The 17,837-nt window shown below is 44.9% G+C and overlaps 1 protein-coding gene across 1 annotated transcript; it reads left to right on the top strand.

The window, feature by feature from the left end:
* The first annotated feature begins 734 nt into the window (after nt 1-734).
* On the top strand, nt 735-10,346 carry CD300H (CD300H molecule). The gene is made up of 3 exons (XM_043585181.1): nt 735-911; nt 4,667-5,024; nt 7,721-10,346. The coding sequence occupies exons 1-3, from the start codon at nt 779-781 to the stop codon at nt 7,980-7,982; spliced, it is 753 nt and encodes a 250-aa protein (XP_043441116.1). The 5' UTR covers nt 735-778; the 3' UTR covers nt 7,983-10,346.
* The last annotated feature ends 7,491 nt before the right edge of the window (nt 10,347-17,837 follow it).

Here is a 17,837-nt window from a genome sequence, read left to right as displayed (position 1 = left end):
CATGGGGCATAATGCCGGCCAGGTGCACTCGAGTTGCCGTTTGAGATATTGAAAACTTTTCTGTCCGTGGGAAGCTTGGCGGCTCATTTAACCAGGTTAAAGGGGAGGCTTGAGGATAGCTCGGTGCCAGAGCGAAGGGGGCTGGTCGGGAGCATGCGATCAAGGCAGGAGCCCATTCAAGGCCTCTGGGGTCTGGTGAGGCCAGACCAAGAGTTGGGGACTGACAAGAGGAGAGCCCACACCAAAGGTGGCCCCAGCCTCACACTCCACCCCACCAAGAGCAGGAGACGAGGCCAGCTTCACGGGGGGCCCCTCTGTGGTCACACCGTGCCCCACTGAGAAGGGCTTGATTTAATGCTCTGTTGTCCTGCCGGCTCGAAATGGTTGGTGATTCTAGGACAAAGGTGTTTTCATTTTGCACTGGGCCCTGCAAACGGCTGGTCTTGTCCAGAGGAGGCTTCGTCATGCCTGTACCCGCCAGCCACGCCAGCCACAGGACATTTGCTATTCGTAGAGGGAAGGGCTTGCTCGGAAAATCTAGAAGGAAGTCAGCTGAGCCCTTCCCTGTTGTGGCAGGCGAGTGTGTTGGCTGTGGTGGAGTCATGGTAAGGGTGTTATCCTCACAGGAAGCAGAAACCAGAACTGTGCATTCAAATGTTTCTGAGGAAAACTTTAGCAAGTAATCGACTGGTCACGTGATGCCCTGAGCCCCTCGCTTCCCCCATTTTCTGACCAGTCCTGAGAACAGAACCAAGAGGCTGAAGAAGGAAGCAGAGAAATGCCAAGAAATGCAGAAGAGGGGGGACAGGGTGAGCGGCCCCTGGGTGAGGGGTTCCAGCTGCAGCAGGAGAGACACCAGAGGGACGGGGCCATATGGCTGCCATCGGCTCTGCTGCTGCTCTCTGTCCCAGGTGAGCGGGGCTGGGCAGGTCTGGGTGACAATAGTGTGGGGCAAGGTTGGTTATGGGGAAGGGAAGAGATGAAGACACAAGCAAAGAGAGGAGGGGGTGAGCTCGGAAAAACCTCACCCAGACGAAGAGGAAGAGGAGTTGATGGTAAGATGCTTCCCACAGGTGAGCACGTACCGAGCCCTAAAGAAATTGGCTACTTTAATCCTGATGACCACCATTTTGAAAATGAAGCAGGCTGTTTTTTTTAAAAAATGTTTATTTATTTATTTATTTTTGAGAGAGAGAGAGAGAACGGACGTGGAGGAAAGGCAGAGAGAGAGGGAGACAGAATCCCAAACAGGCTTCATGCTGCCAGTGCAGGACCTGACATGGGGCTCGAACCCACAAACCGTGAGATCATGACCTGAGCTGAAATCAAGAGCTGGACACTTCACCAACTGAGCCACCCAGACACCCCCTGTCTTTTTTTTTTTTTAAGTAGGCTCCATGCTGGGTGTGAGGTTTGAATTTACAAGTCTGAGATTAAGACCTGAGCTGAGATCAAGAGTTGGACCCTCAACAGACTGAACCACCCAGACACCCCAGGAATACTGTCTTATGCACCAGGCCAGGGCGAGGGGAGCAAAGAACTAATACTAATTGGGCTAAATGATGTGTTCACCCGGTTTTCCCCATAATCTGATCCAATTTTTATTGCAATCCTATGAAAACAAGAGACCATGATGCAGAGACAGGCAAATAATTTACCCTAGACCAATTCATGCAAGGCAACCAAGGTTCAAAGAGAATATGTTTATTGCCAAGATCACTGCTCTTCTTATAACACTTATATTCAAGGTCATCACTTTTTAAAAATAATACAATGGTCACTTACTACATAAGCCTCCTTGTGAATAGCTGTTCATGTATCCCAGGTGCTGACGCACCCCCCATGGGGGGTTCTGTGCCTCCAACAGGTCTGGACTGGCCCCAGGGGCCCTGCACTGTGAGCTGCTGGATGGTGACACTGCTGGGGACTTGTCCATCCTTGTCTGAGAGTTCCCATAAACGATGTTTCTCTCTCTCTTTTTTGTTTTTGAACACTGGAAGGACAATATTTTATTATAAAAGGGGAAAGAAACAAGACAACTCACCAGTTTGCTCTGATCCTGTGAAAACACAAATGTAGCAATTAGAAATCAGAGTAATCTGATGTCAGCGCTAACCGTCAGAGCCCAAGGAGGAAAAATCTTTATTTCATTAATCCCATTTCCCCACCTCTAGCTGTATTAATCAAGGTGCACCAAAACCCTTAAAAATATCACTCCCGTGAGATTGAGTCCTGAGTCAGGCTCTGTGCGGATAGCATGGAGCCTGCTTGGTATTCTCTCTCTCTCTCTCTCTCTCTCTCTCTCTCTCTCTCCCTTCCCCTCCCCCACTCGTGCTCTTTCCCTGTGTCTCAAAATAAATAAACAACAAATAAAAGCCTTAATATAAATATCACTCCCAAAATAGGACACTAAAACTCAGAACATAAAGATACTCTGCATGATAAAGCTGAACAGAAAAACACACTTTAGACTTTTAAAACTTGACTAACTTTTAAATAATATTGTTTTACAGACATTATTTAATTTAAAAAATTTAGGGGCACCTGGGTGGTTCAGTCAGTTAAATGACGGACTCTTGATTTCAGCTCAGGTCATGATCTCACAGTTCATGGGTTCAAGCCCCCATGTTGGGCTCCGTGTTGAAAGCTCAAAACCTGCTAGGGATTCTCTCTCTCTCCCTCTCCGCCTCTCTCTCTCTTTCTGCCCTTCCCCTGCTTGGTCTCTCTCTCAATAAATAAACTTTAAAATAATAATAATGATAATAATAATAAATTTAAAAACTAATGCACATTCTAAACATCCAGTTTTGGTAGTCAAGATAAAGTAATTTTATTACAAATTTCAGGATCTAAAAGTAATTTGTTACATTTACTAAGATAAATCTGAAATGGCCTGTATCAAGCATGTGTGTCCTGCATAGTGACCCTGTGATCCTCAAGCATGAAAAGACACAGTCCCACCCCTCCCCCTTTATTGATGTGATCAGCCAGATGAAAAAAAAATTATGCTGAGTCTCAACTAGTACATACTGATTAGGATCATTTTGGTTTATCACTCTGGCATTTAGATTATATAGAGTTCAGGGAAAAAAGCCTCATTCTTGAATTCTGGTAAGCCAAACTAAAGTCTCAAGGGTGGCCTCCAGAAATTCAAGGTTCTCTTTTCCTACTTATTTCAATAATACTTAGGAGATTTTCTGTATTTATTTATTTTTGTTTAAAAAAAATTTTTTTTTTAATTTTTTTTTTTCAACATTTATTTATTTTTGGGACAGAGAGAGACAGAGCATGAACGGGGGAGGGGCAGCGAGAGAGGGAGTCACAGAATCGGAAACAGGCTCCAGGCTCTGAGCCATCAGCCCAGAGCCCGACGCGGGGCTCGAACTCACGGACCGCGAGATCGTGACCTGGCTGAAGTCGGACGCTTACCGACTGCGCCACCCAGGCGCCCCTAAAAAAATTTTTTTAATGGGGGTGCCTGGGTGGCTCAGTCAGTTAAGTGTCGATTTCAACTCAGGTCATGAACTCATGGTTTGTGGGTTCGAGCCCCGTGTCGGGGCTCTGTGCTGACAGCTCAGAGCCTGGAGCCTGCTTCGGATTCTGTGTCTGCCCCTCTCCTGCTTCTGCTCTGTCTCTCTCTTTCTCAAAAATAAAATAAACATAAAAACCTTTTTTTTAATAATAAAAAGAGAACAGATCAGACAATAGCTGTTCCTTGGCGTAATGAGGACTCCTCGGGTGCCTGGGACCGGCATGGCTCTCCAGGAAGGAAGCACAGGGTTTAGGGGGCTGGGTCCTAATCACTTCATACTGGAGCTTCCTGGGTGACTGGGGGAGGGAGGACAATGTCAAAACCTTGGGTTTGGCAGAAGAGCTAGAGATGAGGCCCAGGGCATGGCAAGGCTGGTGGGTGGCTGCCGAGGGGTGGGGAAGGGAGCAGTGTGCAGCAGGGAGTCCCTAAAGATGTCAGGTGATGGCAAGTGTTGCCACAGGTTTCTGTCCCAGGAAGGACATCGAGTGTGAATGTCCTTGAATCAGAGCCCAAATGAACCCCTTCCTGATGGTCTCTTTCTACCCCTGGCCGACTCCCATCTCCAGCATGACCCAGACATATGAACAGGAGGTCCCACCTATACAAGCAGGGATTATAAGCTTGGGACTTACAGGTGATCATTTGGGAAGGGGACATAGCCAGAAGCTGAAGGCTTCCTTCTAGCTCTCAATACTGTGCTTCATCTAGACTTCCTTTGTTCCCATTCTTGCTTCCTGTTTTCTATTCCATCTGTCCATCCATCCATCCATCCATCTGTTTATTCAGAATATACTCAGTGACTTCATTCAGTTCTTGGTAATTGATGGACACAGCCATTTCCTCTAGGTACTGACAGGTCTGGGGACCCAGAACCTATCTGAGGGCACCCAAAATCTTCCTCTCCCTCCACTTCTAAGTTGGCTGAGCCCACACAGGCTCTCTGTGTCTCAGAATCTCACACCAGGGAGCTTCAGAGGCCTCCCCCTTGTGTCCACCTACAACCCATACTTCTCAGTTCCTGACCCCTCCCTCCTTGAGCCTTAGGGTGACCTCTGGGTTTCCAGGGGATCTGACCCTCAAGGCCCCTCCAGTCGAGGCTCTTCAGGTGAAGAAAGCACCGATGGTCTTTTTCAGGCTTCTCATCTCTGAGTGGCCCCAGCACTGTGACAGGCACTGAGGGGGGATCCCTGAGCGTGCAGTGCTGGTATGAGGAGAAATACAAGGCATTTACCAAATACTGGTGCCGACAACCATGCTTGCTACTCTGGAACCAGATGGTGGAGACCAGAGGGTCTGAGGGAGAGGTGCGGAGTGGCCGTGTGTCCATCGTGGACCATTCTGCAGACCTCACCTTCACAGTGACCTTGGAGAACCTCACTACAGATGATGCAGGGAAATACAGATGTGGGATCGCGACAATACTGCGGGAAGAAGGACTCAATGGCTTCCTGCCTGACCTCTTTTTCCAGGTTCAAGTGTTTGTTTCCCCCAGGTAAGACCCTACTTTCCTCCGGTGCCCCTGAAGAAGGGATCTGAGCTAATTAATGCCTGCAGAGCACCTGAAGAAATCTCAGCTCGGGAGAAAAGAGCTAGCCCCAGTGTTTGTGCCTTAGAGACTCAGTGGGCGCGCTGTGTGGGTGTGAGTGTGTGGGAAATATGGGTGGGTGGGAGTGTGTGTGTGTGTGTGTGTGTGTGAAAGAACACGTGTGTGCATGCATGTGTGAGAGAGTATGTGTGCAAGTGAGGGTGTGAGGGACAGTGTGAGTGTGACATCCAAAGCCCCTGCTGTTGCCCCAGGTCCTGACAATATTTGTGGGCCTTGAGTGAGGCTGGTGTCGCTGCAGAGGGTCCTGTGACATGTGATTCTATCAGGCCCAAGGGGCTCCTGCCGCCCTCCTCTCCTCACAAGACTGCGTGTCTTCACCTTCAACCTTCCTTGAATCGACCTCTCCGGTGTTCTGCAAAGGGGGACCAGGCAGGATGGCTGCACTGGCTGGAGAGGGGGCACCTGAGGTCTCACTTTTGTGCCAACTTTCAAACACTCCTGTTTCCAGTGAGATGAGGGACACTTAAATGCTTCATGGGGAAGGCGATGGCTCTCTGGTCCTGGTTTATAACCTGTCCATCTACAGAGCAGATTGGGATAGCGTGGGGTGAGGATACGCCATGCTCTGGCCAGGTCTGGGTCTGGCAAAGGGGAGACAGTGGTCCCGGAACATCCAACCCAGTCCCTTCCCTGAGTTCCCCCTGCTTTGTGAACTCAGAACCCTGCAGGTGACAGGTGCCTAGCTAGGGAGAATCATGCACCGGGCACTGGGCCTCTGTTTTTCACCATCAGCCTTCACGATAGCCTCCAGCAGCAAGAGCTCTGTGACATTGGGACCTCCAACGTCCCTGGTAGTGAGCACAGATCCAGCCAACACCAAGGTAACATGCGTGTGTCCCAGTGTCCTTTACCACTGCCTGGCTCCTTCCCTAGGGAGGGGCTTCCTAGATGCAAGTTTCCTCAACTATTCACTTATTCAACAAGCATTTAATTTGCTTGTTATGTGCCAGGAACTGATGTAAATGCTAGGAATATGACAGAGAACAAACAGGCAAGCCTGTGCTCTCAAGGAAGTCCTATTCAAATGGGTGGATTTAGACAATGGGTAGATGGATAGAAAGATAGACAATTAGATGATACGGATAGTTGATGGATGGATGGATGATGGATGGATGGATAGATGACAGATGGATGGATGGATAGATAGATAGATAGATGGAAGAAAGATGTCCGTTAATAATAATTCCTACGGAGGAGAATTAAGCAGGTGTCAAGGATAGGGTGATGGGGCATGTGGGAATATTATGGGACATGATGAAAGGAATCAAGATTCATTGAAAACAAATAACCAAGAGACTGTTTCAGTCTGAGTTTCTTCAAAATCAGATCTTGAGACAAGGACTTACGTGCAATTCATTTATGGAGAGGTGATCCCAGGAAGTATAGTGAGGGAGCTGGGAAGTGGAAAAAACCAGCAAAGTGTAACTTTGACAAAGGAGCTATCACACTAGTAACTGGGCTCTGTCCCACTGGGTGCCCTGGGAGATACCACATAGGACATAGGACATTCCTCAGAACTCTCCCACTGAGTGGTGAAGAAGCTGAGGTAGTGATCCACATACACCTATTCTCATGGTGGAGGAAGATGGCGGGCTTTGCTATTTTCTTAGAGTAACGAAGGAAGGCCTCTCAAATGAAGAGACATTTGAGCAGAGACCTGAAGGAAGCAGGAAAACCAACCAAGCAAGAATCTGGAGAAAGAATATTGCAGGCAGAGAGAGGGTCACTCTTGGGACCATGGATTCTGTGGCACTTCTAGCCTATTCTGCTCAGCAACCACACACTCCTATAGCTAGAGAGAGCCCTCAGGCAAAGAGATGGGCGAGTTGGAAGTGGGAAACCACTGGCGGGTCCAAGACTACCCACAGCTGCCCAGAGCTCAAGCAGGCAAAGAGCACATGAACCAGGGTGCCAACAGGGTTTGCAAGAGGGGCCCAGTGCATCAGTGGAGAGGGGCAGGCATCAGCCAACCCCTCAGGCTGCAAGCCTGGCAAGGGGTTGGGAAGGTAGAGAGTTTAAACAAAAGCCCAGTGTGGGGGAGGGGACACAACAATGGTGAGGAGCTGAGGTGGTGCTAAGTACTGGGACCGAGGGTGTGAGAGGATTGCAATGAGCTGAACTTGGGGGGTGGGGGGTCACTCCTGGGGCTTGATGTTGTTGAACAGTTTCAGCAGAAGAGCTGCTCCCATGATGGACAGTATTGAAGGTGAGTCAAGATGAATTTGAGCGAGGAATTCACTCAAAGGGGGCATTTCATCCTTGAAGTCGGGGCCAGAAGGAGCTGAGTTCCTGTGAGTGTTGAAAGAAAGCTGTTTCCGGGGGTCTCCCTTCCTCTCCATTCTTCACCACTGCATCCTCTTGCGTCTGCTGCATCCTGACGCTCAAGGTCAACTCTTGAGCTGAAGGACAGGAGTCTGTGGCCCTCAGCATGGGGCTGTCTGGCCCTGATACCAACCAGCTTGGACATTGATACTGACTTTTGAGGCAATGGGACCTGAGCACAATAGCAGGTGGGGAAGAGGCAGAGCCTGGGCCTCCTGTGGAGGAGGAAACTCCTGCCAGTCACTGTGTTCCTCCTACAGGTCCCTGCCTGACCGCGTCCACTTCCTGCTCCTCATATTCCTGAAGGTGCCCCTGCTTCTGATTATGCTCAGTGCCGTCCTCTGGGTGAACAGGCCTCAGTGGGCAATTTGTGGGAAACACAGTCAGCCTGATGACGATGGCCTACAGCCCTCCTTGCCCATCGATATCCTGTCCAGAGACATCACTGTTCAGACTAGAGAAGGAGGAACTTCTGCCCCCAAACTTTATTTCTCTTCTCACTTTATTGCCAAAAACTTGTAAGCAAAGCAAAACAAAACAAAACAAAACAAAACAAAAAACCTTGAAAACATGTAATGAAATATATCACACATACAAAAATGTGTGTATAATGTAGATGTGCCTGGTGATTGGCTGGGCAGCACGCGGGAAACATTCCACAGGACCCCTAACTTGCCAGCAGAAATTGGTGCCAGGCACAGACTAGTTGGTCAAGGGATCCCAAAGCGAGGGCCCGCTTTTGGGTGACCTCCCCCTGCTGAGAACCCTCAAGGCAGCCTCTCAACTCAACATTCCTTCCTTTCTTCACTCGCTCACCAAATATTCACCAAGAGCCTATATAGCGAAGACTTATTTCTAGATTATGGGGATAGAGCAATCAACAAAACACGAGCTTTGTGTTCTCACAGTTGGTTTCAGAAAATAAAGAAATAAATAATACTGGTTTGTAATAAGTGTCATGGAGAAGAAAGGGTAAGAGTTCAGAGGATGGGGTGACAGGGGACAGGGACAGCCTCTTGGGTAAGAGCCTCAGGCAGGTGAGGGAGAGAAAGTGGAAGGGCTGAGCAAAAGCAAAGCTCAGGGCAGGTGAGCACTGTGACTGAGGCCAGTGGGGCAGGAAGCTGGGGAGTCAGGTAGATGTGGACAGGCCAGGCAAGCTTTGAGGGGGGGGGTGGGCTGCGTCTTCTGAGAGATGGGGAGCCACTGAAGGTTTTCAGCAGAGGAGGCTCCAGGATCAGATGTGAAGATGCCAAGGCATTCACTTGAGGATTGGTTCCTAAATGATCTCTGACCTCTGAGAAATCACCAAAAACAACCCCAATCTGAGCTGGGTTCCTGGGAGTGTTGATGGCAGGAGAAGGGGTGGGGCTTAGGGTAAAGAAGCTCTTTCTGAAAGCCAGGTCCTGCCCCGGGGAAACCCTCTATCTCCTCTCAGTATCACCCACCTAACCCCCAAAGTCAGCTGTTGAGCTGAGAGGCTAGGGGTGAGTATATCCAGATATCCAAGTCTAGCCCAAATGTGGGTTATTAGGTCTACTGGATCTTTGATCAGAGAGACTTGGAGTGGGGTAGAAAGGAGAGACCTGGGGCCTCGTCTTGAGGAAGCAGCTCACCGTCTGTCACCATGTTCCCCGCAGGCCCCTGTTTAGCAGCGTCCACTTTCTGGAGTTCCTGGTCTTTCTGAAAGTGCCCCCACTCCTGACCGTGCTCAGTGCTGTCCTCAGGGTATCCTCCCCCTTTGTGGGGACCCCAACTAAGAGATGCTTCAGTCCTTTGTGCCTTTTGATATGCTGCCCAGACATACAGCCCTTCAGATTAGAGAAGAAGATAAGATATATTACATCTTATTTATCCATTTTTCTGTTGATGGCTTTGAGTTGTTGCCCATTTGGGGCTTTTCCACAGCCAGTGCCGCTGTGAACATTTTTATACAGGTCACCTAATATATATGTGAAATAAGTTCACTAAGGTAGATGCTTAGGGATGGAATTGCTGGGTTTTAGGGTTTGTGCATGCTCAACCACACTAGACAATGCCAAATGATTTTTCCAACCCCATTAACTGCCCCAGTTAATGCTCCCATCAGCAATGGCTGAGAACCCCCATTGCTCTGCCTCTGTGTGACTACTTGGTTGGTCAGACATTTTAGTTTTGGGGTTTTGCCATTTTGAAATAGTTTTCATTTCACAATTTATAGGATGGCCAGACTGTGCAGCCAAGGTCAAAAGGCAGGTAAGCGTGACCCAGGAAAAAGGTCAGTGCAGGATTCGAGGTCACTGAGAACAGACAACATGCACACCAGGCTCAAGGGGAGCAGGGTTTACTTACAGCACAAGGAGAGAGAGAGGGAGCCAGGCTGTGCATCTGTTCCTACAGCTGGTGCGTCCACTCTACAGCCAGCATGGGCAGTGTGGTCGCATGCACCCCAGTTGTCTTGCACAAGAATCCAGACTCCTTCCCAGTGAGGTCTGAAATATAGGAAACTGGGGTGCTCCTGAGGGCCACTGACTCTAGCACTCAAGCAGAACAAAGTAGCATTCAGTGAACCTGAAAGGGATTTCCGCAAAAGTCAATAAACCCAGCACAGTCCGTGTGGGATCCTATCTCCCGGTGAGGATGTGTTCCAGGCACATTCTTTGTGGGCAAGAAGAAGTCACGGAGGAGGCTGCCATGCCCAACCTTCTTGTGGTTTTAATTTAAGTTTCTCTGGCTGCCATCATGTTGAGAACCTTTTCACTTTCTATTCCATTTCCCCTTCTGTTCAAGTTTTGCCTACCGTTCTTACGTTAGCTCTCTTTTCCTTACTGGATTATAGGACTTGTTGGAATCATACTCTTGTTTGGTAAAATTTTATCAATTATACATTTTTCATATGTGCTCACATAATTTGTGGCTTGTCTTTTCATTCTGAAGTCTTTTCATAAATATAGTTCTGAATTTTAGTGTATTTGAATTCATCAAAATTATTATGGTTTGTGCTTTTGGTACCATAATTTAGAAATGTTTCTTATCCCAAGGTTATAAAAATAACCTCCTATATTTTTTCTTAACAGTCTAAAATTTTTGCAGTTCACATTTTAAGTCCTTGATCCAACTGGGATCGGGCTTTTTTTTCTTCTATGATTTGAAGTGGGAAGCATTGTCCTTTTTCTCCATATGGATAACCACATATTCCAACATATTTATCAGTTTTCCTTCTTCCCCCATTTACCTGAGTTATATCAGGTGTCCAGGTAAAAACAGGTCTGGTTATGGGTGCTCTATTCTGTTTAATTGGGCTACTTACTTATCTGTGTTCATTACCATATTGTCCTAATCACTATAGCCATATAAAGGCCCTCCACATTTTTCCTTTGTTTAAAAACTAGAAATAAGATAAAAAGATAAGAAGAGAGATTAAATAGGGTCAAGAGACTCATAATATAATATCAAAAATGTTCAGGATCTAACAGAAATCATTCACCTTGCCAAGAACCAGCTGTCTATAGATTCAAGGCAATCCCTATCAAGATTCTAATGGGATTTCTTACAGTAGTAGGGAAAAAAAAACTCCTAAAACTTATGTGGAGCCACAATAGACCCTGAGTACCCAAAGCAATCCTGAGAAAGAAGAACAAAGCAGGAGGCATCACACTTCCTGATTTCAAGCTATATTATAAAGCTATAGTCATCAAAACAGTATGGTACCAACATATAGACAGACAAATAGACCAATGGAACAGAACAGAGAGCCCAGAAATAAACCCAAACATATATGGTCAACTAATGCTTGACAAGGGAACCAAGAATATGCAATGGAGAAAAAGCAGTCTCTTTAGCAAATGGTGCTGGGATAATTAGATATTCACATGTAAAAGAATAAAACTGGATTCTTTTTTTTACAGCTCTCACAAAAGTTAACTCAAAATGGATTAAAGATTTAAATGTAAGGTCTGGAACCATGCAGCTCCTAGAAGAAAGCATGGGAATAAAGCTCCTTCACATGGGTTTTGGTAATGATGTTTTGGATATGATACCTAAAGCACAAGCAACAAAATAAAAAGGAAGCAAGTGGGACTATGTCAAACTAAAGAGTTTCTGCACAGCTGATGGGAAACTATCAACAAAGTGAGAAACAACCTATGGAATGGGAAAAATATATTTGTAAACCATATACCTGATAAAGGGTTAATATCCAAAATACATAACGAATTCATACAGCTCAAGAGCAAAAAAACAACCCAATTAAAAAATGGGTAAAAGGCCCAAAGAGACACTTCTCCAAAGAAGCTATATGAAAGGTCAACAGACATGAAAAGATCCTCAGCATCACTAGTCATTACGGAAATGCAAATTAAAATCACAATGAGATATCACCTCATGCCTATTAGAGTGGCCAAAATAACAAAGACAGGATATAACCAATGTTGCCAATGGATATAGAGAAAAAGGAAACCTTCTGGTTGATGGACATATAAATTGGTGTAGCCACTACAAAAAACAACACAGATTATCCTCAAAAAATTAAAAATAGAAATACAACATGATACAGCAATTCCACTTTTGGGAATGTATCCAAAGGAAATGAAAATACAAACTCAAAAAGATATCTGCATCTCCATGTTTATGGCAGCACTGTTTACAATAGCCAAGACATGGAAATAATCTAAGTGTCCAGGGGCGCCTGGGTGGCTCAGTCGGTTGAGCATCTGACTTCAGCTCAGGTCATGATCTCACAGTTCGCGGGGTTCGAGCCCTGCGTTGGGCTCTGTGCTGACAGCTCAGAGCCTGGAGCCTGCTTCAGACTCTATGTCTCCCTCTCTCTCCCTGCCCCTCCCCCACTCATGCTCTGTCTGTCTCCCTCTCTCTCTAAAATAAACGTTAAAAATTTTTTTTTAAATCTAAGTGTCCAATGGATAAAGAAGGTATGGTATAGATTTACAGTGGAATATTGTTCTGGAATAAAAAAATTAGGAAATACTACCATTTGCAAAAGTAAAGATGGACCCTGAAGGCATTATGCCAAGTGAAATAAGTCAGGAAAGGCAAATACTGTGTGATCTCATATGTGGAATCTAAAACAAAAACGAAAACAAAGAATAACCAAATTCATAGTTACCAGAAGCAAAAGTGGTGGGGGGGAACTGGAGGAAGGTGGTCAAAAGGTACAAATTTCCAGTTATAAGGTAAATAAGTACTAGGGATATGCTATACAACATGATGCCTACAACTAACACTGCTCTATGATATATAGAAAAGTTGTTAAGAGAGTAAATCCTAAGAGTTCTCATCAAAAGGAGAAAACATTTTTTCTTTTTTCCTTTCTTTTTCTTGTATCTATATGAGAAGATATATATCAGCAGGGAAAAACTATACTGGGCTGAATGAAAACTTAAAAAAATATATATCAAAATGGGGCACCTGGTTGGCTTAGTCGGTTAAGCATCCAACTCTGTTTTAAAATTTTTTTACATGTTTATTTATTTTTGAAGGAGAGAGAGAGTCAGGGCATGAGTGGGGGAGGGGCAGAGAGAGAGGGAGACATAGAATCCAGGCTTTGAGCTGTCGGCACAGAGTCTGACGCAGGGCTCAAACTCATGGACTACAAGATCATGACCTGAGTTAAAGTCAGATGCCCAACCGACTGAGCAACTCAGGCACCCCAAACGTCCAACTCTTGATTTTGGCTCATGTTATGATCTCACAGTTCATGAGATCAAGCCCCATGTTGGGCTCTGTGCTGACAGCTAGAGCAGTGCTATGAGGGAACTTTATAGCCTCTAATTCCTGTACTAAAAAAAAAGGAAAAGTCTTAAATCAATCATGTAAACTCTTACCTCAAGAGTTTAGCCACTCTGGAAAACAGTATGGAGGTTCTTCAAAAAACTAAAAATAGAACTACCCAACTACCCAGCAATTGCACTATTAAGTATTTATCCAAGGGATACAGTGTGCTATTTCAAAGGGACACATGCACCCCCATGTTTATAGCAGCACTATCAACAATAGCCAAAGTATGGGAAGAGTCCAAATGTCCATCAATGGATGAATGGATAAAGAAGATGTGGTATATATATATACAATGGAGTGTTGCTTGGCAATCAAAAAGAATGAAATCTTGCCACTTGCAACTACGTGGATGGAACTGCAGGTGTTATGCTAAGTGAAATTAGTCAGCCAGAGAAAGACAAATATCATATGACTTCATTCATATGAGGACTTTAAGACACAGAACAGATGAACATAAGGGAAGGGAAACAAAAATAATATAATAACAAGGATGCAGACAAAACATGAGACTCATAAATATGGAGAACAAACTGAGGGTTAAGGGAGGGGTTGTGGGAGGGGGGATGGACTAAATGGGTAAGGGGCACTAAGGAATCCACTCCTGAAATCACTGATGCACTATATGCTAACTAATTTGGATGTAAATTATAAAAAATAAAATAAAATAAAATAAAATAAAATAAAATAAAAACCAGAAACAAAGAACAAAATAAACCTAAAGCAAGCAGGAAGAAAATAATAAAGATAAGAGCAGGCATCAGTGAAATTGAGAACAGAAAAACAGGGGCCCCTGGGTGGCTCAAGTAGTTAAACATTTGACTCTTGGTTTCTGCTCAAGTCGTGATCTCACGGTTTGTGAGTTCGAGCCTGGTGTCGGGCTCTGTGCTGACAGCTCGGAGCCTGGAACTTGCTTTGGATTCTGTGTCTCCGTCTCTCTCTGCCCCTCCCCTGCTAGAGAGTGCACAAATGTGCTCTCTCTCTCTCTCAAAAAAATAAAATAAAACATTAAAAAAAATTTTTTAGAAACAATGAACTTCTAGCAAGACTGACAAAGAACAAAAACAGAATGTACAAATGATATCAGGGGTGTCACTAAGACCCTGAAGCCATTAAAGGATAATAAAGAAATGCTACAAACAACTTTATATCCACAAATTTAACAAACTTAGAGGAAATGGACCAGTTTCTTAAAAGCCACAAATTACCAAAACTGACCCAAAATGAAATAAACAACCTCAGTAAGTCCAATTACCATTAAAGAGATGAAATATGTAATTTAAAAACATCAAAAAAGAAATATCCAGGCCCATATTCACTAGAGAATTCTAGTAAGCATTTAAAGATGAATTAACACCATTTTTGCACAATCTCTCCCAGAAGAGAGAATAAGAGTGAGAACTTCCCAATTCATTTTAAAAGCTAGTATTATCCAGATACCAAACTTAACAAAAACAGTACAAAGAAAACTAAAGACCAGTATGTCTCATGAGCATGGACACAAAAATCCTCCACAAAATATTAGCAAATGGAATCCAGCAATGCATAAAAAGAATTATACACCATGATGGAGTGAGATTTATTCGAGGTGTGCAAGGCTGGCTCAATATTTAGAAATCACTCATTGTAATTCACCATATCAAACTAAAAAAGAAAAATCATAAGATCATATCAATTGACACTGAAAAAGCATATGACAAACTCCAATACCCACCCATGATAAAAAAAACTCATAAAAATAAGAATAGAGGGAATTTCCTCAACCTGATGAATATCATCTAAAAGAAAGGCTAACATCATACTTAGTGATGACAAACTAAATGCTCCCCGTCTAAGATCATGAGCAAGACAGAGATGTCCTCTTTCACCATTGTTACTCATCCTAACATCATTGTTACTCATCCAGAAATTCTGGCCTTTGCAATAGGCTAGAAAAAGAAATAAAGGCATAGAGAATGGAAAAGAAGAAATAAAGCTGTCCTTATTTGCCGATGACATAGCTGTCTATGTAGAAAATCTCAAGTGATCTACAAAATCTCGTAGAACCAATAGGTGAGTTCATCAGGTCATGGGATCCAAGATGAACACACAAAAATCAACCACATTTCTATATACCAACAATGAACATATATGAACCAGAATTTAAAATGCAATTCCTTTTACAATAACTCCAAAGGAAATGAAATGCTTAGGTATAAACTTAACAAAATATGTAGTGGATCCTTACACCAAAAATTACAAAATGCTGATGACAGAAATCAAAGAAAATTTAAACAGATGCCAATCCTTCCCAAATCTGAGTTCTAATCTATTTTGCTGAAAACCAAATTTTTTTTCCCAAGGGGATGGAGACTTTCCCTGAGGCCCAGCTCTCTGTCTGAAGGGATCTGGAAGGATCATAACATGGCCTGATACCCAAATACAGAAGGCATTTCTATTTCCCAACCTCATGGATGAGAACGAAGGAAACAGCCAGAGCACATTTGTTGCAGTTTTTCAAGCCACCACGAGATGGTGATAGTGGCCATTTGCAGAGCTTCTCTGGAGACCCTGTTCAAGGACTTAAAAATAGTTCTACTCTGGGGTGCCTGGGTGGCTCAGTCGGTTGAGCATCCTCCTTTGGCTCAAGTTATGATCTCGCAGTCTGTGAGTTCGAGCCCCGTGTCAGGCTCTGGGCTGACAGCTCGGAGCCTGGAGCCTGCTTTGGATTCTCTCTTTCTCTCACTCTCTCCCTTCCCTGCTCATGCTCTGTGGTTCTCTCTCTCTCTCTCTCTTTCTCTCTCTCTGTCAAAAATAAATAAACACTAAAAAACTAATAATAATGATAATTCTACTCTAACAGGATTGCTTCTCAGTGGCTGAGTCCCTCCTGGGTGATTCAAATACCCTGATCCTGGCCACCCCTGGGTGCTAGAAACAAACCCATTGTACCCTCACGGCCTTTCCTTTTCAGGCTGAGTCTTACATCATCAGCTATGCGTGTGGGGTCACTTTGTCTCCTTTGGGACCAACCAGAGGTGGACCCAGACATTCACAGGTCCAAAGCTCAAGATCCAACCAGGGGTCTGGAGCCCAAAGGGCAGTTCAAACTAGAATAAGTCGGGGCCCTAATACCCTGTGCCTGGAGGATGGAATAGAACCAGGCAGAAAGACAAGACACTTCTGACTCTACCCAGGGCTTCAGCTTTATTGAGAAGCAGCATCCGCAGGACTCTTCTGGAATTCTTACCCTTGGAAAAGATAGAAGGACCCAGTGCCCCCTACTAAACATGGCCAGCTGGCTTAGAACTTGGTGTGGTGACAGCTGGCAATGCTTCCTCTCACCCCCCATGAACAAGGGAAGCAGCTTTTTCAAAGATATAATTGGTACCAGCAAGGTCTGAGGAAAGGCATCTGAGGAGGTGAGAAACAAGGAGACAGAGGTGCTGGGACCAAGAGAGATGGGCAGACATGGGCTGGAGGCTGGGGTGGGAAGGTCTACTTTGCAGCGTGGGGAGAGATGTCTGTACTTTGGCTCTGGCCTGGCATCCCAGGAACAGCCTCAAAAATGGTCTTTAACATTATCTCTATGTTGAATTGTTTACACAATCGCAGGGCTGCATTGAATTGTCTATCCTACGTACTTATACATGTGTTTTATTTCTACCAAAGCACACATACATTAACACTGTAATTCAGGAATCATTTTTATAGCCCAATTATTTATACCTTATGACCATTTGTGTATTAAAAAGTTGATTCATGAACTTCACACATTTAAAATATGCCATAAATTTTTTTTGGTCCCCCGAGTACTCACACTCTCCCTTCAGTCCCAGAGTGGTCAGCACCTCTGTGAGCCCCAGTGCCCACAGCCCAGGGGCCCCTGCTGGCATCCTGAAGACAAGCTTGTGCCATCGGAGCCACCGCACTCGGGGCACCCGGTCCTGGCAGATAGTGGGACTCGGCATCCTACAGGCTGGCATTGGGAGCCAAGCCAAGCTGCCACCTCTTCCAACTCTAAAATACACTGTAATTTTGGGGGCGCCTTGGTGGCTCAGTTGGTTAAGCATCTGACTTCAGCTCAAGTCATGATCTCATGGTATGTGGGTTCAAGCCCCACATTCAGGCTCTGTGCTGACAGCTCAGAGCCTGGAACCTTCTTCAGATTCTGTGTCTCCCTCTCTCTGCCATCCCCTACTCACACTCTGTCTCTCTCTCTCTCTCTCTCTCTCTCTCTCAAAAATAAATAAACATTAAAAAAAATTTTAATTAAAAAAAATATATATATATACCATAATTTTTGTAGCCCTATTTTGGAATCTCTCTTTTCTTAAGATGCTGAGAGCTTCACAAAATAAAAGTGGCCCAGGCTTCTCTGGACCTCAGGGGGACCATGAAGCCAAAGAGGAATAAAAAAGATACTTCTGATTCTAGTCCAAGGAAAGGCATAACATTTGCCTTTAACTTGATCTTTGTTTCATTATTTTTTGCTTGCAAAAGAGAGACCCAATTCACTGTGTGGATGGTTCCCATGCTATTTCATGCTCGGCCTGCTGACCTCCTAGGCTTTTACTCTGCATTTCTCTATAGCAGCCTTTAAAACACCAATGTTCCATCAACTCTGGCAGA

Source organism: Prionailurus bengalensis, chromosome E1 (assembly GCF_016509475.1).
Source record: "Prionailurus bengalensis isolate Pbe53 chromosome E1, Fcat_Pben_1.1_paternal_pri, whole genome shotgun sequence".
NCBI lineage: Eukaryota > Metazoa > Chordata > Mammalia > Carnivora > Felidae > Prionailurus > Prionailurus bengalensis.
This window is presented reverse-complemented; position numbering and strand designations above follow the sequence as displayed.